Here is a 23936-nt window from a genome sequence, read left to right on the forward strand (position 1 = left end):
TCCATGTTCCATACAGTCCAGACAGTTTTTTTTTTGTTCCAAGTTCTTTACAGAACTGGAAGAGATTTAACCTGCCAGGTTACTTTTAACCTGGTGATGTAGAAAGTTATTTCCATTGTTATTCTCTCAAACTGTTAGCAAACCAATAGGATAATGCAAAACTAACAAAAAAATCTTCAGGTTGTATGTACATTAAGAATTTTTAAAAGTTCTCAATTACTTGTTTTTTTTTCTAATTGTGACAATATGACAGTTTAAATAATTAATTATTTGTAGGATAGCATTGTTTCTTATCTAATTTTGAATATGTCAATGAAAGCAGAAAATCAGGAAAAATTAAACTTTTGTTTAATTGCTCATGAATTTGATGGGAATATCACATTCCGCAAACACAAATGAACCAGTATGATAAATGGGTGGACAATGTTGTTAGAAAAGAAGAAATGTTTAATTGTTTTGTTTTCATTTGACAAACGTTATCTAAGGAATCAATAGTTTACTAATTGAAATTTAAAAGTATGCTAATAATTGACTATAAATACGAAATGATGCATTTATAGGATAACTTCAAGAAAACGTTGATCAATGTATTATCCCCGTGTAGTCCTACTGGCGTACTTTCTTTCGATTTTGCTTTTATCCAAATTGAAGTCACATGTCTGGAAAGGCTAAGGGTGCTTGGGTCTATCATAGCAGCACTCCACTTGTCTCTGTATCTGCGTAGTTGCTGACTGACAGCTGTACCCATTTGCAGCACCATTTCCCACCATTCTCGCTCATCCAGGCTATGATGTAGGGTTGGGTGGGGAAAGAGAGAGAGAGAGAAGAAAGTCAATGTCTAGGTTGTCTAGACCCTGCACTATCATGTCACTTGTGCTGGCGTCATCCCGGGACTTTGAAAATGGGAACCATGCAGTCACCGAGCGTAGGGAGGCTAGAGTTGGGGGGCGCGGAGGGTGGACTGTCGATGTTGATGCCAATAAACAACGAGCCAACAACAAGAGGGGAAGAACGAAGCAGTGAAAATGCAGGCGGCCTTTCAGTGGAGACATTTGATAGTTACACTCAACGAGCTTCCGGGAAAAGGTTGGACTGCAAATTTAAAACGTGCAAGGGGTTAAAACATTCAGGCCATTCGATTTCCTGGTTGGGTGTGGGAGAGGGAGGGCGGATGGGGGGGGGGGTTCAATGGACGGTGACGTCATGTGTGTGATGTCACGTTGCCCTGCCTGTGTGGCGTCATCTGGGGGTCCCAGAATGACGTCAGTGTATTTCCCAGGGCTGTGACCTCAGCAGGCAGTTCAGGACAAGGATCTCTGGGTCCGGGGAGAGCTGTCTCCTCCAGCGCGCTGGCCCCTTTGGTCTCTCTCTCTCTCTCTCTCTCTGTCTCCCCATCACATATCAATGCGGGAAGCATTGCTATCGTCAATCTAACCAACATGAAAGAAGCAGAGGTCACAGATGAGCTTTTTTTCTTTTTTTATAAGAAGCAAAACAATAGTGAGTCCCAATTAGAATAAGTCGTAGCTCAGTGTGTATATGTGTACTCCATTCTTTAAATGTGCGGTTTCTCTCTTAAAAGGGCTGAGTCGTATATCACGGGGGGGGGGGGGGCGATGGTGCGGTGGAAATTGCTGTGTTGACCAGGTTCACTTGAAGAGTCGTGCCTTGAGCACAGTTCCAAACACTGTGGACCCAACAATAGCCGAGTTTAGGAAGTTCGCAGAATTTGTAGCTCCTTTCTTTTTCCGTTCGCACTATTAGGATTTTTACCTTCACCCCCGCCACCAAAAAAAAAGAAATTCTCCGCCCACCCACCTCCCGTTTAAAAAAAAATTCCCAACAGCAGCAAAAAAAAATAGTGGCGGAAGCGCCGGGTTTGAGACAAAGGGAGTGGGGCTGCCTGCTCAAAGTGGGATACTGGAACCGGGAAAAAGCGGAGAGGATCTGGAAAAGAGATTAGATTTCGCTTCTCTCTCATCAATTTTATGGTTAATGTCAAGCGGCTCCATTGTGGGAGAAGAGGCACGTCAGCCAGCCATAAATTTGAGAGCGGAGTGGCAGCGCAGAACGCATCTGTTTGACCGAGTTCATTCCCTCTTTTACTGTATGGAGACAGGTAGAATCCTGTTTGCACACCAATCCTTAACAAAACAGAGGCAACCCGGGACAAAATACAAACCGTGCAGATATTTACAACTGGGCTTTCTCTAGGAAACAGGCTCGATCTGCCGCCTGCATCGACCGCCTTGGTATGTCATTTTTTAAAAAAAGAAATCTTTTTTCTCCCCCGTCAGCGGTTTATAAATATACACAACGTATAAGCGGGCGAAAGGGAACTATAACAGCAAAGAAAGGGACCACAGTGTATGTGAACAGTTAAATGATAAGAATGTCCTATAACCATTGTCCACACTGTCTTCTAGAGAATAAACAAGCTGAGCTTTAGTCTTCGGCTCGCCTTTTACACTGCAAAGGAATGTGGGGGTCGGCGATTCATTTTATTTGAAAATAACTTTTTTTTGGCTGTCCAATTCAAAGCTGTGCTATAGTGTAAAACGAGCAGGCAAATCAAACCCAGGTGAAAGGGGACAAGATAGATATTTAATTTCCTGGAAATCTAGACCAAAAAAAAGACGTGCAATTTTAACTGGGTTTTGAAGTGAACGCTATATTTCATATAGAAGTTGGTTTGATTTCCATCAGGGTTTGGGAGGTGCGTGTGGGTGGAATGGCGGAGACCCGCGGATTTTTATTTTCGCTTCATGAGCTCCCTACGATTCATCTTCAGATCCACAGAGCGATGGTTTGGGTTGTGCTGGGGAGAGAAAAGAAGGGACGTGTCAACTGTTCGTTTAGGGAAATTCTGAAGCAAATGCGCGATTTTTCATTTATGGGTGATTTTGTTGTTTTGCTAATTTGTAAGGATTGTTCCACCGGCGACATATATATATATATTTCTGCCGTTGCATGATTGTTAATTGGGGGGGGGGGGTTGATGCATCGGGAATCAAGGCGAAAATGGACCCGTAATAAATTGGTGCAGCACACAACGTCTGGTGATTTATATCGTATTCATAAATATAAATCCGAAGCCGGCGAAAATGTAGTTAATACGATTCACACAATTGTGCCACATTTACAAGACAAGCAGCATGTTGTTTTAACTCAGGTTCTGTCCAAAGTTGTCACTTGGTACCGTTCCATTCAGCGAGCACATTCTTTTCCCTGTTTGATAAATCCTTCTGTTTTAGTTATTTTTTTAAAAAACTGACAAGAGCTTCAGTTGCTGGATTACTAATACGTTGCCAATTAGATCTTGTTTTGCAGGTTTAGAGCAAATAGATTAAACTCTTTTCAGCTGCAGCACATTTAGGACCTCAAACGTCTATTGTTTTTTAATCAAATTATAGCAGAAATTTGAGTATTTTCTTTGGCGATGAACAGATAGTCTCTGTTGGCATGGAGGAAGTTAAATCATGCAGAACGCTGTAATCCCTTCTTCTATCTGCTGAATTCCCCCCCCCCCCCCCTTTTTAAGGCTAACATTGATGGAATAAAACCCAATCTTGATTACTGGGGAAAAGGGTCGGGGTGTAACAGCAGAACATCTTTACGCTTTTCAATTATTTATTTTACTGCGTATTGTGTCTTTAAACCACAAAAGAGGAGGAAGAAAAGCAATTTGAAAGGGAACCCCGCGGTTGGGGAACTGTTTGTGATGGGGGGTTGGTTATAATCTTATTGTACTCTGCTGACTAAAGGCTAGGTTGCTAATTATCTCCTTAAAATGCAGTCGGGTGGGAGGGGGAGGTGAAAACAAAACAAGAGTAGCTCTGCTAGGCAAGGTCGAACATTTTAGCGCCTATTTGGGTGAAATTATTTTAAAAAGACGGTGTCGTCATGAGTATGAAAGGGGACTCGATGCATTTCTGCAGATGTAAACGATGGAAGTACTTTAGCATGAGGTGCACTGCAAGCCTTTGAGGTAAATGTGTGCAATAAGTTTCACCTCAGTATCATTACAGTTTGAACACAAAAAAAATCATTGCAACACGTGTGGGGGTTTCCCAGAACACTTGCAGGTCGGTCCCGGGGCTTTAATATTAGTATCTCAGGTATGTGTGTGTTTGAAATGAAGAGAGCAGAGTTTTGCCGAGTGTGTGAGTGCATGTGTCTGTTTTCAGTTTTATTCTAGGGTTTCTGCTCTTTCCATGTGACGTTGGGTGAATTCTCCTGTGAGTAACCGATTCGGATCACACTGGCAGCGGACAGAGTCTGCAGTGTGTTGCCTGAAGCACAAATACCCTCAAATCTTCCCCAGCGCCGCTCTCTGAGATCAAACATCACGAGGATCTGCTTATAATGTAAATCTGAGGGCTCATCGACTGCAAACAGGGAATGCTGCATTTGCGCCATTTTGCATTCACTCTCCCAAATAGATGGCAATGAAAGAAGCTCCGGCCTATCGGCACCAACCTCGACAACTGTGGAAAGAAAATAGACTTCTATGTCAAGCGCCACACAGAAACTGAGGCACTGAGCTCGGGGGGTTGTGTAATGTTTCAATATGTGCAAAGCGAGTGTTGCAGAGAGCACGCAGCGAGAGAGAGAGAGAGGGGGAGAGATCACTGTGGATGCGCTGACTTTTATCTTCACTCCAATAGCGGGCTCAATAGTATTACTTAGCAGGCAAATGAGCTTGCATTCGGTGAAATATTAGCTCCAAAGATGCATGGATCTTATTCCCGTTCCGCCACCCACCAAAAAAAATTAACTCCTCATAGCTCAGTGAGACACTATGTTTTTTTTTGCTAAATTACCGCTGTCGGCGCAGAAAACGGTCTGAGTATCGCTCGTCCCAGTTTAATCGTTGGACTCTTTTTTTTGTCAGATGTAAATTAGTTTTTCCTTTTGTCTTTTTGCCCTTGTCCCCTGTCGAACCCCTCCCCGCCCCCCACCCCGGCCCGTAGTCTCATTGCGGACTATTGTATCAAATAAAAGCATTTTACTTTGATATATTGCAAACTCCCAGCCACAGTCTGTAGGGCTTCCCATTGCTGAGGTATGAAACCGAAAGTATTCTCTCGGAGGCAGTTCCTGCGCCCGGCAGTTTAACGTCGCTGTCCCGTTCTGCACATTTACACCCAGCCGCCACCGAGTTTCCGTGGGGAGAATCCGAAAATGACCTGTAAATCCCCAATTTACAATTTCTTGGGAGATATCACTCCTCGAGCCGGGTGGTGTTCGTTGGAGTAGGGGTTTGTAATTCGACAAGGAGACCGTTGATAAAGATTTTCAACAGCGTTAATTTTCACACTCTTTAGGGAGGGTTCAACTAACGTGCGCTCACAACCCCCCCTCCCCACACACACACACTGACGGTGACTACCATCGAACATGAGGCGCCCCTCAATCTTCCAGGGAAAGCGCGGAGGAAGGGAGCCTATCCCTAGCAGATAGCTCGGGCTGCAGTTTGAACTGCGTCCACCATTCCCTCTTCGAAACGCTTCAGCAGCCTCGGGCAGGCAGAGTCAACGCGTGGACACCCCACACAATATTAAAACAGCCCATCTCCATACAGCGTACAACATTTATTTACATCGGTAATTAAATTCATTACAATACATAAATTCATCACAGATAGCGATTGGTAATAACCACCCTAACATCGTGAACATCGTTTTTGTGTTTTCAGCATGTTGCTGAATAGTAAATTGATAATTAACAGCCATGAATATCCACAACATGCATGTAGCAGGGGCACTAAGCCCTTGGATAAGTTTTGAGTGATGAACGCTCAAATTCACTTTCCCTGTTTTAAAACTATTGATGTGACAGGCTCACTCGGTTGTAGAAAACCGTAAGCAAAGAAAGGGGCTTGTCTAACGTCCATTTCAACATCAAAAATTGACAGACCGTCAGAAAAATAAGCTCCGAAAATTGTTGCTCAATTGTAAAACAATATTTAATTTGGATTCATTTAAAAAAGCGTGCATCTCTAGCTAGATTTTATTCCCACCTCCTCTACACATTGGTAAAGGGCGAATCTTGCTGTATGTTATACAAAGATTTATTTAGAAAACGCCAAATCTATTTCTTTCAAAAAAAACCCTCGACTAATATTTACAACACGAAAATGATGGGCACTCTTTCGAATTTCCTGGGCCGCCCACTTCTCATTTAGTGGAATATGAAAATTTATAAATGGGCATTTTAAAAAAAGGAACCTGTTCAAGTGATCAACAATTGTAAATGGGTATATCGTATAAACGCGTGACAAAAGCTGGTTCTTAGGAGCTTGACCATTTCTGAGCTGCTGTACAATCCTGACGTTAAAGCAGAGCTGATATTTTGTTTCGAGGGGTCCGCGTCTAATTGACGAACTGAAGGCAGCGCGATTTATCACATAACACACCCTCCGCACATTCTCAATAATGAAACTTTTTGGTGAAGGTGCGAGTTCTGACTGTGCATATCAGATCTGTTTAATTTTCCATATAATATTCTAAACGTGTGGCGAGAGAATCGGGATTCGAAACCAGATCATTTTTAAAAACCCACCAGCACAGATACCGAGTTGGATATTGTCAGCACAGCATCTCCTTGTTGGTTTGCAGTACATAAATAAACCAGAACGTGCTGGGAAGGGAATCTCTCCTTCTCCAGTTGATTTGAAAGCTTTCTACCGTCGAGTTCATCTCGAACTCTCTTCAGTTCGCACTTTCAAAGACCATCTAACCAGCGTCTGTGCTGCACTTTATAGAACAAAAACAAATCAACCAACAAAAATTCCCGTGCCGGGGGAATACATCACGTAATGCCCAAGCTATTGGGAATTATATATAAAATAATTCACACATCCACATACGCTGCTCTTTAACGTGGTAACTTTTCTTTTGGTGAAAACTAGGCAGAAAATGAAGAGATTGCGGTAGAAAGGTTAACTGGACACAAACCAGAGTTCAAGTGGAATTCATTCAGTGTGGTCACACCGGCCCCTTGATTCCCTCCCTAGTCGAAGCAGTCTGTTTTAAAATTTAGCTGGTCAGATGGTTGATAATAAACCCCCCCTTCGGTTTTAGTAAATTGTGGCGTGGTTACAGATTCATTTGTAAAATAAATAAAAAGAAAGGTTTAGCACAAAGTGGCTTCACAGACGCCAGAAGAGAGGCTTCGCAGCCGTGAAAGGAGATTTGCTATCTTTATTTTCAATCATTTTGGCAAGTTTCCTTCATGGGATTGTGTGTGAGTATGAGTAACTTTGTGATACCGTGTGAGAGCGCCATCGCACAATAAAGGCCCTTTGTGCAAAATGTATTTTTTTGTTGTTGATAAAAGCTGTTCGAGCCTAAAGAAGGAAATGTCTGACCTTATGAGGTATTTCGGTTTTGATACGTTTCTTTGATTTGCCGTTACAGTCACTTAGAATGTTCATACTAAGTTTACCTTTGGAACACTTTCTCCTAATTGATGTTTAAAAGTAGCCGTTACGCCTATCGGTAGGTTCTAATTTATTAAAGCTAAAACCAGATCCTTTTTTCCCACTCCACTACCCTCCCCACAAAAAAATGCTGCAGTTTGAAACGTGATCTGTCCAGATAATATCTTCGCAAATTTCTCTTCAACACCCGATTAAGAAAACGCAAAAAAAATTACACGGACTGAAACATTCACAGACTGCAGACTGCTTTTCAGTCCTTTCGAGCCCCGTTTACTTTTACGTTTTTCTTCAATAAAATGCATCGTAATGAAGCAGCCGTGCCAATAGCTTCTTGCATTTACGAGGGTGACCTCAACAGCTTATAATGCAACACAGATGCAGTGCCCTATTAGAGAGATTTCTCACATTCGCTCAAAGCTCCGTGGATTAAAGTAACAGTCTCTCTCTTTCCGAGACTCTTTTACAACCCATCCTGAAATCATACAGCAAAGGAACAGCCCGGTGCCTTGCTTGTTTGAATTTCAGTCACTTCAGAAAGAAAAAGGCGCTATTTCCTCTCTGAAACACATTGCCATTTTATTGCATGAAGCTGCTTTCTGACGGTCATGCTTCCGAATCAAGATCCAAAGCCCAAAGACCACTGGTTGGTTGGTTTTGAATTTGTGAAGCCGGCCTAAAATTGACAATTCATGACGGAAATGGGATGGGGGGTGGGAAACGACGACTTGATGCTAGACTGTAGATGTTAACAAGTTTAATGCGTAGTTACCTCTGTAGCTCAGACCTATGTGGTCAATCCGCACACGAGCTCACAAAACGAGAGCCGAGGCAAAACATTTATACGGTATTGGAAAGTTTAAATAGACACATTATATACATCTGCAACTATCATTTCCATTCTCAAATTTATCTGATTTTTTAATACCTATCCTTTCTTCCCGAGCTGCTTTTTTATTTAACTTTTTTTGTAAAAAGAAACGTCTTGTTTCTCTTTCTTCCCCTGTTTCTTTTTCCTTTCAGCTTTTTGCCTTGCATTGCAAATATGCATGGAGTAGCCTCCGGCCTCTGGTGACAAATCCTCGTTCCGGTAGTTGGATCTGGGTGTAAGATCGAAGGAAACTGTCAGTCAGTGATGCTTCATTGATCACGCACAATCCTCTTTGCAGGACTTGCCTTCTTCAACAGCCATCAGTCATTTTGCATTAATTATCCTATCCACTGGTCCTCCAGGCTTTAACAGGCCTCCTCTGTTGGTGTAAAATGAGAGAGAGAGAGAGAGAAGGGAAAAAGGAGAGAATTACAAGTTAGAGAAAAGAGTGTAGGAGATCTAGAGGTGAGCAAGTTCACACACACGTGTATAAATATACAAGAGACTGGTCTAGTTTTGGAAGTCATGGCAACGCAGAAATTGAATTAGAAAAATTATTTTTAAACCCACCTCGATCTGTATTCTTCCCTTTTCTTGAAACTGCTGCATTGCAGAATGAAGTCTGCCTAGGCGGATGTAAGCACACACACACCATGTGTTTTCAGCAAAGCACAGAGCTTTCCAAACTTCCTCATCGCGCCAGGCATTGTGCATTAAATTTCTTCACCCCATATCGCGTACAACTGCTTATTCTTCCAGCTTGTTCGGATCTCACATATTTCCCTTTCTTTTTGAACTCTTTTCCTCAGTAAACTTTGAAATCACAATTATCCCTTTGGACACAATTGTCCCTGCTTTATCTTTCTGACACTCACGCTTACACATGTTAAATAAGTTTAAAATCTCTTTGCTGCTTCTCTGGTTCTGTCGCAATGATCTTCGTGGCTCCTTCCTGGTGTTGGAAAAGTCTGTTCCATCACTCTTCCTGTTTCCTTTCACAGCACTACTTTTTGCCTTGCAATTGTTCTGTCCCAGTCTGTCCAGCTCTTCCACGTTGCTTTCTCTCTCTGGCTCTGTTCTGCAAATTCTGCTGCCTGGCGTTTCCTCTGTTTTCTCTCTCTTTCTCTGTTGTGTGCAACTGCAGTTCTCCCTTCACTCAATATTTCTCTGCGAAGATCACCTTCCTCCTGCACTTACAACTTCCACTCTTTCACTCTTCTCCCTTTTCTGCTCCTAGGCCATTTGGGTCTCTGTGGAGGCGGCCGCGAAACCGTCACTTCCCTTTATACCAGCTCTCCTTCAACTCGGCGCGAGGGGTGCCCCGAAACCGTCGCCGCGCCCTAATTGCTTTTCATGCAGCCCGGCGCGGGCTGGCCGCCAGCCAATCAGAGGCTTGTTTACACAGTTTGATTGACATGGATCTGGCGGGCCGCCAGCCAATGGGGGTCTTGTTTACACAGTTTGATTGACAAGAGCCCAGGATTGCTCGCTGTGCGTGCCTCATTGTACAGACAAGTTGTTGAAGCAAAGAAATCTTTTAGTGCTCGTGCTCAACTGCAACCTTTTCAGAAGTGTAGCATGTCACATAGCGTCCAGATAATTAAAAATTAGTCTTTCTTTTTTGCTTTTTTCACAATAAGGCAGTGTATACTCGGAATTGCAGTAAGTACACATTTTTGCTACATATATACAAGAAAAGTCAAAATACAAACATGATAAAAATTAAAATATTTGTTACTTTTCAGTGTAAATTAATGTATTTCCGTCTTTGTTTGTTATTAAAGAAATGTAATCAAAAAACCGTTTTATCCCCCTTCCTTCTTTTTGCTGTAAAATACCAATTCCGTCTGTGCAAAAAACCCGCAGCTCCAGCTCCCAAGCGGGACGGCTGAGCTTATGTGCCCGCTCTCTATGCTGTCTCGCCCGGTTGGTTTCTTGAAGACAGTGCGCTCATTCATGTACTTCCACTCAATACACCTTCTGAAATGTCGTCCTAATTTGCAATATAAATTTATATATATATATTTATATAACAATGCGAAGTATTTATAACGGCCGCTATGCCGTTTGCTTTTATCAAGTCGTCATTGAGAGGGAGCGGTCTTAGCTCTTATTGCACTGCAATGAGGCGAAATGTCCCGTTCCTGTTCAGAATTTGGAAAGAGCGTATCATCTCAGAAAACCCTAAAAGCCATAAGGATGAGTAATAATTCCACCGGTGTGTTGTCGGCGAGAAAATAAACGCCTGGATTTTAATTTGAAAGCACAGCAGTGTTAGATAATGAGACGGAGCACAGAAGGAAACGGTAGTCATATTGTGCTGTGAATTGATAACCGGACTCCGCACATTAGGGGAAAAAACGGGTATTTTACTTCATCGGATTCCAACTATTTTCAAAATGTTAATGGTAGCCTCTCGATTAATTGCTCTATCTTCGTGCAGAATACTTTAATCGCGATCTGCGTGAGAGTATGCGATAGCTTCAACTGTAGGACGCATTGTAGTCTACTTTGTGTGGGTTTCTATATATTCGGTGGTTTTATAAATAAAACTGACTTTTGAGATTAGGAAATTGATTGAGAAATGGGGTATTGCAGGGTGGGGTGGTGCTGTTACCGTAGATTTCCTTCATATGAACGTCTCTGTTTAGTATTTTAAACTATTCCTCATAACTCTCTGTAAATTCGAGTGTGTTGTGGCAAAAATTAATGTCAGATGGAAGTAGAGGAAGAGAGGAGGGAAGGGAGGGAGGAATGCTGAGAAATAGGGGAGAGGGATGAAAGACCAAAGACGGGCGAGTGAATGAACGATAGCCTCCTGCATTAAATTGTTCGTGCAGACCGGGTGCGCGCTCGCCCCAAAGCGGGGGGTGTCAATACATCTCGGACATCGAAGGGGACAGAATGGTAAAGAAAGGGGGAAAAAAATGCCGCACAAGTTCTGTTGCACAAACCAATTCGTCTTAGAAACGGGGCCGTCTTTAATAAACATTTCATTGTTTAATCCTCTGAATGTCATGAGTAATTTATGTCCCCGGGTGCCGTGTGCTAAATGCAGCCTCTGTAAGTGTAGATATTTGCTTTAATTTTTCTCTCATTGTTGAAGCTACGAAGTGTTAAGGTAAATTGGTGTGATTTATAAGAGTGTTTTTTTTCCCAGGTATATGTATTATTAAAATGGTCTCGGGCGTTGGTTCTTCTGGTCCGTGACTTTGAGTTTATCTTGGATCCACTGTTCCCTGTCATTAGTTGGAAATGGAGGGGGTTTGAATGAACAAGGCTGTTCGGACTATTCCGCTGCTGTTATTGTACTGGTGACTGCAGTATGGCGGCTCAGCGAGCACGGCAAAGTTTCTCTGCCCCAGGTCTGAAATAAGACGTTTGACTGATCAATGTTTCTCCCATTCTTTCTAGAGGATGGCAGGCTCGGCTGGCTGTGCAAGCGGACACTCAGATGAGCTCAGATCAGCCTGAATCCCTCCCGGAGACCCGCCCGGCTTTGTGGATCTTTACACTGGGGGTGATCTCGGCTCCGTTATGGACGGCAGGGAATTCGCTCCTCCTCCCCACCTCCTGTCTCATGCGCTCGGCGTGGAGGCAGCGAGGGAGCGCGGCGCCTTGGCGCACCGAGCCGTCGGACGGATCGCCTCGACCGGCCACAGCACCGCACCGCACCCGGCTCACTTTCAACCTGCAAAATACTTCCCATCTCCGCTCCCCATGGCTACACATTCAGGTCAGTGTCACCCTACACAAGCTGCGTGTGTGGGTGGAAATGCAAGCTGCTTAATCGCAATAAATAATTTTGCAAATCGCTTTGGAAATATACGCAAAAGATGGTCTCGTATAGTCTTTTGTTAATATGCATTAATGTCGCAGGAAGTAGCACTAACAAAAAGGGAATCGAGGCTTTTTCAACATAAAATATCTAAAATGGACCCGGGATAATGCTTAGTTTGAATAACATTGCTTTATATCGCTAAACATGCTGATAAGCACCTTACATGCTGTCTAGGAGTAGAGAGCACATCTCAGACTCCAATGCTGTTCTACAATATAGAGAGACACGTTGAATACTGGGACTGTTCACACGAGATGTGTATTTTGATACAGTGTATGGCAATAGGAAAATTCTGACCGTTACGTTTCTGCACATTCTGCAGAAATGTAATCGTGCAAAGCGATACTGAATGGAACCATTCAAAATGAAAGACGGGAGAGTTCACCCATCACGTTTAGTGTGAGGCCGAGTGGCAGTGTGTCTGTCTCCGGGCTGTGTAATGGTCGAAATTCCGCCTTCTCAAATGGTTTGCGAAGTGTGAGGGCGAAAATGGGTTCACTCGACATTCAGAGCCTTGGTCAAGTGTTTCTGGTATTCTGTTAAACAAATACAGCGCAGGCGTTAGAGCGAAAAGAAACTATTCTGCCGCCTGGTTTAGAGAGGAGCCCAATGTTCACTTGAGTTTGGTGTACAAACGCACGCAATGTCCCTGAAATAGACCGCACTCTGAAGATATGGTTTAATACACTTCGTCATAGATTTGCCACATTACTGTGGAAGGCACAGCCTTATCCAGGCACAGGCTCCCATTGCAGTTTCCAAACTCCTTTATCTAAACTGTACATTCAGATTCAAACCTGACGGTCCTTCACAAAAGTGGATTCTCTGCAGTCCCCTATAGTCACAGCAATAACAACATTATCGAGCTTGTCAGTTCATGGGCTTTTTTTTTGTCAGAGCAGATGTTGTGAATGCCGGTGTTTCTGATTTTTTTTCAGCGATGGTTTCTAAGTCTATAGTTTGGATCAAATTTCATCTTAAAACAAGAGGAGCGCGCACACACACACAGCCGCGTTTCTCGTAGTGCATCGGCGGATCCGGGCGATATTTCGGTAGGGAGGGGGTGTTTTAAAAATCCAATATCGCTTCAGTGTCACCATCGAGAATAGTCAGTGAGCTCCCGCCTCAACAAGCAGACGCTCACCCCCTTCTCTCTCTCCCCTCCCACCCCCCAATCCTCAGAACTGCACACCTCTGCGTGCATTGACAAGTTGGGCAGATAAATAACACGTTTGGTGGGTTTTCGAAGCGCAAAATACGAGGGCGCGATTCTTCACGTGTTACACCCGGAAAACGCTTAAATTGCCATTTTTGAGATACTGCCTTAAAAGCCCGGTCACCGACTGCGCTGAGGCTCTCAGTAAATTGCAGACTTACTGTAAACCACATGGGTTTCAAGAAATACATTTCCACACGATATATATTAAAACAAATCATTCTGGATCCCATGCTAGTTTTGCTTGGAGGCAAATGGTGAGCAGGTATTGCATTAGTCAAATGAAAGGAAGGTTATTACTTAGTAATGTTTGGATTGATATATCAGTGTTAAACAATATTTAATAGCGTATGGATGGATGCAAGTTATACCTAATGCGGCGGCAAATTTGTCTTCGGAAATGGCCAAATTTGTGGATTAAAATCCCAATTGCGAATAAAACAACTTTCATCAGGGGATTTGACCAGCAAGATGACAAGTTTGTGAAGAAGATTGAAACCACGACCATGTTTGAGAACGCTGACACGCATTCTGAATAGACCGAGTACTGTAATGTGTGTGTGTTTTTTTAACGTTTCGCTTGATGCACTTGGCACTGAGTCAAGACGTTTTATTAATCTGACTACAATATAAACCAATCGAAGCAGGCAGCCTCTACATTTTTGCTGAAGTGACCCAGCGCTCGCCATTGATTAAAGTCAAACAGCTTTGTCCTTTTTGGCCAATGTACGCTCTGTATACGCGAGGTATACCAAAAATGTTAAAGAGTTATGAATTTGTAGATATCCCTTTGTTCAGGTTTTCAACTAGTAATTGACCCTTGTATTGATAAACAATAATCACATTAAAGCAAATAAAGCGCTTAGAGTAAACACATTCTTCCATTTTAACAAACTGCTATTGTATAAAAATTAACCAAATTTATTTGAATTATATGTACAAATCTTTCGTGTCATATTGCCTCATAATAGGTTGTCATGTATATATCCAAAAGTGACTTAATGTGAATGGGTGTACTGTCTTCACAGCTTTAAAACTTAAGGCAGTTAAAATATAACAGTGAACACTGTCTTAGAAAGCGATATTCCTATTGTCCAATTGCTCAGGGAGCTTAGCTCAACTAATGTCGATGGTAGTTTTCCTATTTAAATACTTTACTAAAGGCTATTAAGTACAGTACCATGGGCCCAGAATGTCCTAGAATTTGATCCTGGCCTGCAGCCCACGGGCTCATGTAGCCAATAAAATATAAATGGGCGAAACAGCAGAAAAAAGTTATGCCATGACTGGATTATCTTAGTCGAAATTGTTTGCAGCTAGCTACCTGCTCAAGGGGTCAGTTCTGTGTCCGCATTCACCCAGAAACCCAGATCTGAGTATCTGACTGATTTCCAGGGTCTAGAAATTTTGCCATTTGTGTACATTTGGTACAATGGTAGTAATGGCTGAGTTCAGAGACTTGCTTTGTGTGAATATACTGATACAGTTTCACATGGAGCTCTTTCCAAAATGGAAACAGTGGGACGGTCCGCTGGTTAGATGGCGGGCCGACGTTCACGGCACTTTCTTTAATTTCTTTCTTTCTGTTAGACAAGGACCACCGGTTGAAGCTGGAAATGTATATTTTTCCTATCACTGGTTCAATTTAAAGATCACAAGTGAAGTTTTTCGAGAATTAAACTAAACGTTCAAATGCCCCATTTTTGAATTCCGTGTCAAAGGGACTGGCGGTTAAAACAGGCAAGCCCCCGTTTCCTTGATAAACAGATCACAGAAAGAACTTGGATCGTGTCTGCTTCATCCGAGTACAATTTCACTCTTTCTGTCTTTGACGATTTCGGTGCTTTTATTTTGTTAATGTCCCCGCCAGTCGATACAAAGAATCTCATTTTTCACCTCTCTCCTGCGTTTTGCATTTCCAGTCTGCTTCAGTCAGTTACCCTGCTGGGGTTTTTTTTAACCTCTGTTGTCGAATTCTCTTTCTGTTTCTCAATGGTCCACAACACATTGCCCACTTGCACCGGTTTCTTACTTTATTTGTGAAATTGCCTGTCAATAGAAAAGTAGATCAATATTTAGATAGTTTTATTAGTCAAATAGATTTATTGGACAGACAAGTCGATAGACGAGTTGATTTATTACGTTTATCAGATGAAACAGATAATGGCGAGATGCAGCTAGATCTGTGTGTTGCACTTAGCAGAGAGATATGTACACAACACTAACGATTCATTTTTTTAGATCCAGCAGAAACAATAATGAGTACACAATCTCTATTTAATATCCCACAAGGAGAAGTCGTGCCTGTGCAAGATATTTGCTTAGAAATAATACAGGGTGTTTAATAAAAATAATACCGAACTGGTCATTCATTAGATAAGCCTAGTTTATACATGATATGAAGCAAGTCATGATATTATCTATTTGGGAGAACTGTATACTGCGTGTAACTGCAATCGACTGAATTTTTAAAAAAGCACAAGGAACTCGGACTGTTCAGGAAGCACAGACTCTGTTTTCCCTCACACCGCAGTTTTTTCTCTCTCTCAGTCCGGACGATTGGACACAAACTCTTCTATCACGAGTTGGGAAATGTCCCGTCGCTCTCTGTCTTCCTTTGGCGTTGTTAGCGATTCATTGAGGATATATTTTACCTATTTCCACTCCCCCCCCCCCCCCCCAATCCCCTTCCCTCCCGGAGAGCGATTTTGGACTCCCCAGGAAAGAAGAAACTATAAGATAAGAGCGGAGCAAATTCAGCTGAGGGATCCAATTCTGGACAAGTCTACCCCGGGGGGGGGGGGGGGGGGCGGCGATCGGCGCGAGCGTGAAATCGCACTGTTTGGTCGGGGGACATTAACAGGACGCAATAAAAAGTTAATGCTTCTTGTGCAAAACGAAATGAGCTCAGGCGCTAGTAAACTTCTAGTACTGGGAGAAGTCGAAAGCAAAGGAAGCATTAAATGATGAAGTCACTTCTTTGAAATGTTAAATGAGAATGAATACGATCACGCCAGTGGAATAGGAATTCAAATGCTCGCTCCATCGCTGTTTTGTGCTGGTTGCTGTAATGGAGAGTCCGGCATTCCCTCAAGAGGTTTTCATTTTGCCCTAAAAAAATGTGCTCAGACCCATTGATGCAACAGGACGTGCAAATTCCAATGAAAGCACCACGAAATGAAGTAGCTTAATTATTATATATCTGTGTAACCCGCTGCTCTGCATTTGAAAGCACCAAGAGCGGGCAATGCCTTCCTGAAAGTGACCCTCTCGGCCTCATTTGCAAAGCCCATCTGAAAGCGCCTCGCCCTTCACAGGACACTCAGCCGAAAGGCCAGACTGCGGCCTCATTACACCGCACACCGCTGGAAACACCCAGGTAAAGTTGTTTTTTAAAAAAAAAAATCCCCTTCAGTGACGATACTTCACCGTGTTTGTGCAAACAAAGCAACTTTCATTTTAGAAAATAAGGTCGGAAATGATACAGGATTCTGCATTCTCCTGTGTTCTGGATGAGTGATTCCCCGAGCAGTATTCCAACTCAGCTCACTCCCCACCCTCCCACATTCGCAATTATTGCAGTTGCTTTTTTAAAAAAAACGCTTGCAAATTCCTCGAGTTATCGATACGTTTTTACACATTTGCAACGTCCCCTGAGCTCAGGGAACTGAAGTGTATGATGAAGTGTGGCATAAAGCAGAAATCAGTTCTAAATGAAAAGCACGCCACTGACAAAGAGCAGAAACCGCGCCGGGATCTGGAGTCACTGCTCTCCGTTCAGTTCTCGAGCAGTCGCGTCCACAAGATTGTGGCCAGATGATGCTCTCTTGCTCGCATGGATTATCAAGTCAAACAGCAGCGCTGTTAAGTTCGAAGTGTTAAATAATCGAGCATTGCGTCAACCAAGTTGAATCCCACCTCCCCCCCCCCATTCAAATTTCGCCAGTCAACCCCTCTCTCAAGAAGTAACCCTGAAATAAAACCATCCTTAAAGTGGTTCTCGTCTCAGTTGCTGTTTTTAGCTCAGAGCCGAGCGTGCTAACGCTGTTGCACGCCTTTTTCTTTACTCCATCCCAGAGACAGAACAGCTTATTTGAATTTTCTTTGCAATATTCCTTTTTTTCCCCCGCAAAAAACAGAGAGAACACGGCGGCAGCTCAAGCTCCCGAGCTGCTGTATTGTGCAGAGTTTGAATCGAATTCCCCGCCCTCTCTAATCTTACTATTTATTTACTCTCTAGCTCCCGCTGATCTTATTCACTCAGTCTGTTTAGAAAAGCATCGGCTGTTTTATTTTCCCCCTCATTTACAATAGCCTCCCCCCCTCCACATATTTCATTTAAATGAGCTTTAATGAGAACATTCTTAAACTGGTTTCTTCTGACGAAATTTAATGGGCACTATTTTATTTTTTTAAAGTGCACTTTCTCTTCGTAACTGCAAATTGTACAGGACGGAGTGAAAATACCCGAGTGAATTTCATTAGTCATTCCAAATCGCCCTCATTCCAGTCTCCATCGTATCCACACGTCAGGGCGCGCCACATTTTGAAACACCACATTTAAAACTATTTTCCAACTTAAAAAAAGTCACAAACGTCAAAACTTTCCTTGTAACAAGTTACATATATAAGGAGGAAAAAAGAAACCGTATAATGGATTGCAGATTTAGCTGTTTAAAACGTTCAGTCGTGGGCTCGACAATGGGCTGTACGCTTCAATCATAGTAATCCAATCTATCCACTTATCCGTATTAGTAAATTAATTGTAAATTGTTTTATAACATAAGCACGCGTATGCTTGGAGGGGGAGAAGAGATTTTTTAACATATGAGATTATCATTCAGAGATTTTTCGTGGTCCTTGAAATTTTGCAGTCTTTAAAGTCAGTGTGTAGTTTAGTTCACAGTCCTCTAAGCTGATAGCAGCAGTTGAGGGCAACTGCTTCAGGCATTTTTTTTGGTGAAGGGTCAATACTGATCGTAGTGGGGAACGGATTGGGAAAAAAAAGACCACAAATATTTTTTTCAAACAATGGCCTATTCTAAACTGTACCCTGAATTCCAGATTCTTGGTTGAAGTTTGTAAACAAAAACAAAATGGATTTACCTGGCTTTGAAATCTCTGAATGACATAATTTATACATTCTAAAGTTCACATCGGTTTTGCCAGAATAATGAATGATTCTGTTTGAATCTCTCTCTTTTATATAAACTATGGCTTGGTATTTCTTCAAAGTTTTTGATGCATTTAATGCCTGCTGAACTGAAGTGAGCTGCTGGAGTGGTGGTCTTAATTTAAGACCTCAGAATCTTGTGTAGTTTTCAGTTATTTTCAAATATGATTTTGTGAAATTGCTTCTCATTTTTAAATAGTTTTCCTAGCTTTTATTTATTGGGCATTCATCATTTCATTTGGTATTATTGTATTTTCATTCATGGGGGGGGGGGGGGGGGGGGGTGGTGGGGGGCAGGGGCGGGTTGACATGATCAACATTTATTGCCTATCTCAAAATATCATTGAAAAGGCAAGTGATGAACTCTCTTCTTGAATGTATCTGAATGGTTTGATGGCCCATTTCATGAAAAAAAGTATCAACCACAATGCCATGAGGCTGGAGTCACATATAGGTCAGACTCAGATAAGGATAGCAGATTTCCTTCCACAAAAATGAACCAAATAGATTTTTGTGACAATCCAATAGTTTCATGGTCATCATTGCTGAGATTAGCCTTTTAATTCCAGATTTAATTTATTAATTTAATCTAAATTCCCAGGCTGCTGTGGTGGGCTTTGAATTTGTGTTTTTATAATCATTAGTCCAGCCCTCTGGATTACTGGTCCAGCAACATAACCACTACGAAGCTGTACTATGGTTAACTATTGCTATTATATTACTTAATTTTTTTTATGCTAATGACAGGAAAAGGGTGTGCTTTAGTATATGATACCAGGTTACGAAGAGGTCTGCAGATTGGAAAAGGACATTTTATGGAGAAATAATCATTATTTAAGGAGTAAATAATGTTTCAATATGCTGCTTGCTATATATTGCTATTTGGAGTGACATTTTTGCTTGCTATTTTCATTATTTGCCAACAAATCACCTGTGACTACAGCTTAAAAGTAATTAATTGACTGTGAAACACTTATGATGTCCCGAGGATACCATTTAAAGTGCCGATTCTTTTATTATACTGCTTTTTAAGAGCATTTTCAAAAGTAGCATCATGATAAGATTTAATGATTTGATTTGCAAAATCTCTTCAAATCTGTGCTATAATTTACAAAATAATTTAGTTTATGTATTTTTTCCAAATTAATCTCCCTCTCATAGCATTCAGATTACATCCCATTTCTGGATTTAATACATTCACAATAGTTTTTGGATGCTGCATATCATGGATGCAAAACATTGCTCCACAACCAAACTATTCTGTCTGAGATGTTGCTAAAACAAACATTTGTAACTGTGTTACATTAATTCTTTTAGAAAATAAAATTGACTTAGTTTTCACAAATGACACTTTTTATAATGATCTGAAGAGTGTTTCAGTTCTCATGAGCACATTTGAATTGTAAGTAGGGTGTGCTTGGAATTGAATTAAGATGGATCTTGGGAACTATTTTTTTGAGAATGTTATGTTGGGATTTGGGAATACATGTTTAGAGCTGTGTTTGGATTATTTTGGGAAATGTGTTGGAATTGTATCGGCTGTTTTACCATAAGCATATTGCACTGAGGCTGCATTTGGAGCCTGGTTTGGGAGCTGTGTTGAAGACTGAGTTGAGATCTGTGTCAATAGCTGTTCTATAGCCTTTTTGGAACTCTGGCAACTGACTGCATAAACATCCCCACATATCACACGACATGTATAGCACATAAAGTATTCATTGACATAAAACACCTAATACTGTTAGACCTATTATGCTGTGGTTTTCCTTGGGGGCCAGAGTGACCGACTATTTGATTTAGAGTGTTTACACGAGGGTGATTTGAATTACTTTGATTTGCAGCTGGTTTTAAGCTCATATCAGGAAATGAACATTTTTATTCCAAACTAAGGTCGGAGTAAATATCTCCGCACTGTTTGTGCTTAGAGTTTAACTCGGACTTAGTCAGAAAATCACAATATATTGATAGTTGTGGCCTAAGTGTTGTTTAATGCTTTTCTGATTACATTTGAATTAGTGGTACGAACCTATAGAGATTAGGGAAGGCAAGTTTGATCTTTTGTCTATATTGGATTCGTTGTTCTCAGCAGGTGTTGGCCGTGTGGGAGATACAGTAAGCCCCACTATTCCTAGACTAGAAGAGGGGAAATCTGCCAGTGCTTCCATTCATGATTACTGCCAAGTGACCCTTCTTCGAAAGTGCTTGTTCATGGATTTTGGTGAATTAAGAATAGAGCTCAGTTGGTTGCCTCTTAGGGTCAAATGGTCTGTGAGTACTTTGTATTGGTGAATGTTGATACTCATTGTATAGGATGACCTCTTTGGTGAGATGCTGGATGGTTGCCATGTCTGGAACCAAACCCCAGCATGAATGGCCACTGTTATTTGATGAGGGGGAGAAAATGAGAAAACAAATGGGGTTTCACACTGCAGCATTTATTTATGCTTACTGTGAATTGATGCCTGAAGGTTTCTTTTTGACTAATTCATGAAAATAAACTTGTTAAATTTTGCACAGAGTAATAATTGCTTCATGTACACCACATCCAGAATGTACCACTCAGATTCTAAACCTTACTGTTTACACAGAAGACCTAAGATTTTGCTTCAAACCATTGATAGACCCTCATTTTGCTGCCATGAATTATCTTTTTTCCAAATGCATGTCCATGCAGCAAAACATAATTTTTAAGCAGTAATCTTAATTAAATTGATTTTTGGTGTTAGCAGCAAAGGTGCTAACTTCAGAAGTGTAGTTAAAAAAAAGTCAAGTAATTGATTAATAATGTGTCTGGAAAGACTTTGATTACTGAAAAGTTCATAGAGATCCCTTACTAATCTGAAATCTGAAGTTTGTTGTAAATTAATAGCCTGTGAACTAATTTACCTGTAAGTACCCTTTATTGCTGTATGTGGCATATTTTTCAGTGACTCATTTTGCAGATACCTATTACACCTTTTGAAATATTTTGATCTCCAAAGTTTGCATCTGTATTGTACCTGACAATGACATGAGTGAAGGGGAAGTTGAAAGGCTTGGAAGAAGTTGGTAAGATTGCTGCAGCAGCAGTATATCAGTTTTATTTAATAATGGAATGCTTAATTGGCAGAAGAAGAGTAGCATGATTTTGTCAAAAATTACGGGGACAGACATAGTGTCATTGCTTATACACAAAACATTTTAAAAGCCTAGTATCTCAGTTTCCAGGAAAACGCCTCCCCTTCCTCTTGTGTTCAACATTTTAGTTCTTTTTTTTTTGTTTCCTTATTCTGTATCTTGGACTGTTTACATTTTTTCTGTTGTTCTTTTTCCCTTTTAAGCCTCATTGATTTTTTTTTGTTCCAGAATCATTTTAAGCTCTCACTTTGTACAAATCATTCTTATCCCTGCTTCTCTCCATGACTTTAACCCTCTCATACAGTTTCTGTCTTTCTCTCCACCTGACATTCTCTGCAGGTCTTTCACTTTTTCTTTATGTTTGTCAGGTTTCAGATGCATCTCACTTTTAAATATTTCTTTCTGATATTGTGTTTTTTCATGTAACATACGTTCTCTTTCTCCTGTCACATGTCATGGTGATCTACTTGAGAACATGTGGTGATATGCTTCTTGATAACCACAAGAACAATTTCTTCTCACTGTGTAAATGAGGAATTACCATTTGCCATCTTGCTGCTTTCATTTGACAGAATACAGGGCAAAATAATGGCTGGGATGAAGAAGTGGGCTTTGTCTCAAAAGGAGTGTGGAGAGGAACAGAGATAGCAGATGCATACCAAGGATTACGAAGTAAAATACAGATCAAGGTATGGTTGTCTAGTAAAGTTCCCAAGAAGCTGACCAGAGGCTAGATCCAAGCAGAGGAGTATAATTTGACCAAGACTACTAGGGAGAAGTGATGAATTTGTGAAAATGGGTAGATGATAATATGAAGCCTGGAGACATGAATGCATACAAGGTAAGAGGGTAAGAAGAGTGAGGTCAGTGGACCAAGGTACTCATGGTATAAACCGATGATCCGCATCAGTGAGGTGATGGCAGGAATTGGGAACTGGGCTTGAGAGTGCTCAAGGCTGGTGTGCAGTCTGGGAGTGCTCAATTTCCAGATTATTTTCCTTGTGCAGGCACAAAAGGCAGCCAGCCAAGAGTGGGAATAATGAGGTCTTTGTGTAAATGTGCTTTATTTTATGCATCACATGCACTGGGCCAATGCTGAGGAAACCAGGCTTGTGCCATGAAATATTTGGGAAAGGACAAATGTCAGTTCAGGGTTCTTGATGAGGCCTGGCAAGGGATGATGGGTTATGTGGGAAAAATAGAAGCAATTAGAAGATGGCATAGATACGTTTATGAATTTGTTTTGAGTTGTTGAATTCTTTGGGATGGTCACATTTTATACTTGTTGGTATATACTGAGATGTTATGGAATTATGTATCATTTAAAAAAAAAACACTTTTAATCATCCTACTAATGCTGTGGAATACTAAGTTTGCCATTTCTTTATTCCCAGTGCTGTGCGAAGGCTTTCAAGGTAAAATATAGTATAAGCAAATGCTGAGAACAGTTCCCACTACTCTTCCCCAACAGCGTGTTCCAACTCCATGCACAGAAGAACATTCTCTTCTGTACCAGTGTGAAATTTTTGCATTCTCCACAACACCCATCTGTGGTTCCTGTTAAATGAGTGCCGATTAGTGCTGTATTAGAAACAACTTTATGTTTTATACCTACACCCACTGGATTGAGATTGCACAAGATAATTTCCCTTTACAGCCAGAAAATCTTATTGGCATTCTGAGTTGACTCTTGAAAGGTGAAAGTGCAGTATCTAATCCACTGTATCACTGGATCTCCAGAAAAGCTTTGAATTCTACTTTGAGGTTGGATAGAATTTTCTTTAAATGAACAGATAAAAAGGTTTGATTGATATGATTAGAGAATAATAAAAGTAGAAAAATAATGGGAGAAGCCAATTTGAAAGAATAACAGCAAAGAAATGTAACCATTGAAGGTTTGAAAATTGGACAGTTACAGCAGACACAAAAGATGTTATTACGAATTACACCGAAATTTCAACACAGAAATTGATCATTCAACTCAACTGGTGTATGCTGGTGTTTATATACCACCTTCCTGTTTAACACTATCAGTGATATTTGAATATATAAAAATATATTCATAGATACATAAAGAGTGATAGAAGTATAGGTTCATACAAATAACTGTCGTAGAACTTCATTATCCTTTTGTTTGGAATGGTAGTGAAACAGAAAAGGGAATAAATGCATACTGGGGCTGGCATAAGAAGGCAGTATGATACGTTTGGATAGTTCTAACATTTAGCCTGTTTGTAATGATGGGCTGAATGTTCTCTTTGTGTTACATTTATTAAT

At 41.2% G+C, this 23936-nt stretch overlaps 1 protein-coding gene and 1 long non-coding RNA gene across 8 annotated transcripts in view; one reads left to right on the forward strand and one right to left on the reverse strand.

The window, feature by feature from the left end:
* Positions 1 to 576: 576 nt before the first annotated feature.
* On the reverse strand, positions 577 to 9211 carry LOC122562164. 2 transcript variants are annotated; one of them, XR_006315255.1, is made up of 3 exons: positions 8883 to 9211; positions 5013 to 8691; positions 577 to 785 (listed from the first exon to the last, which is right to left on the reverse strand). It is a non-coding gene; the product is annotated as an uncharacterized LOC122562164 (long non-coding RNA). The 2 variants fall into 2 exon arrangements; XR_006315254.1 differs by lacking the exon at positions 577 to 785 and adding an exon at positions 2761 to 2818.
* Positions 1151 to 23936, forward strand: part of bahcc1b (BAH domain and coiled-coil containing 1b) — a 248555-nt gene continuing 225769 nt past the window's right edge. For 4 of the 6 annotated variants that reach the window (XM_043714775.1, XM_043714769.1, XM_043714772.1 and 1 more), the window contains exons 1-2: positions 9425 to 9974; positions 11727 to 12048. In XM_043714775.1, coding sequence (XP_043570710.1) covers positions 11850 to 12048 — 199 coding nt within the window. In that variant the 5' untranslated portion in view covers positions 9425 to 9974; positions 11727 to 11849. Of the gene's footprint in view, positions 2253 to 9424; positions 9975 to 10596; positions 10721 to 11726; positions 12049 to 23936 lie in introns of those variants that run through there. The other 2 variants (XM_043714770.1, XM_043714771.1) reach the window with 2 other exon arrangements.

Source organism: Chiloscyllium plagiosum, chromosome 24 (genome assembly GCF_004010195.1).
Source record: "Chiloscyllium plagiosum isolate BGI_BamShark_2017 chromosome 24, ASM401019v2, whole genome shotgun sequence".
NCBI classification, from domain to species: Eukaryota; Metazoa; Chordata; class Chondrichthyes; order Orectolobiformes; family Hemiscylliidae; genus Chiloscyllium; species Chiloscyllium plagiosum.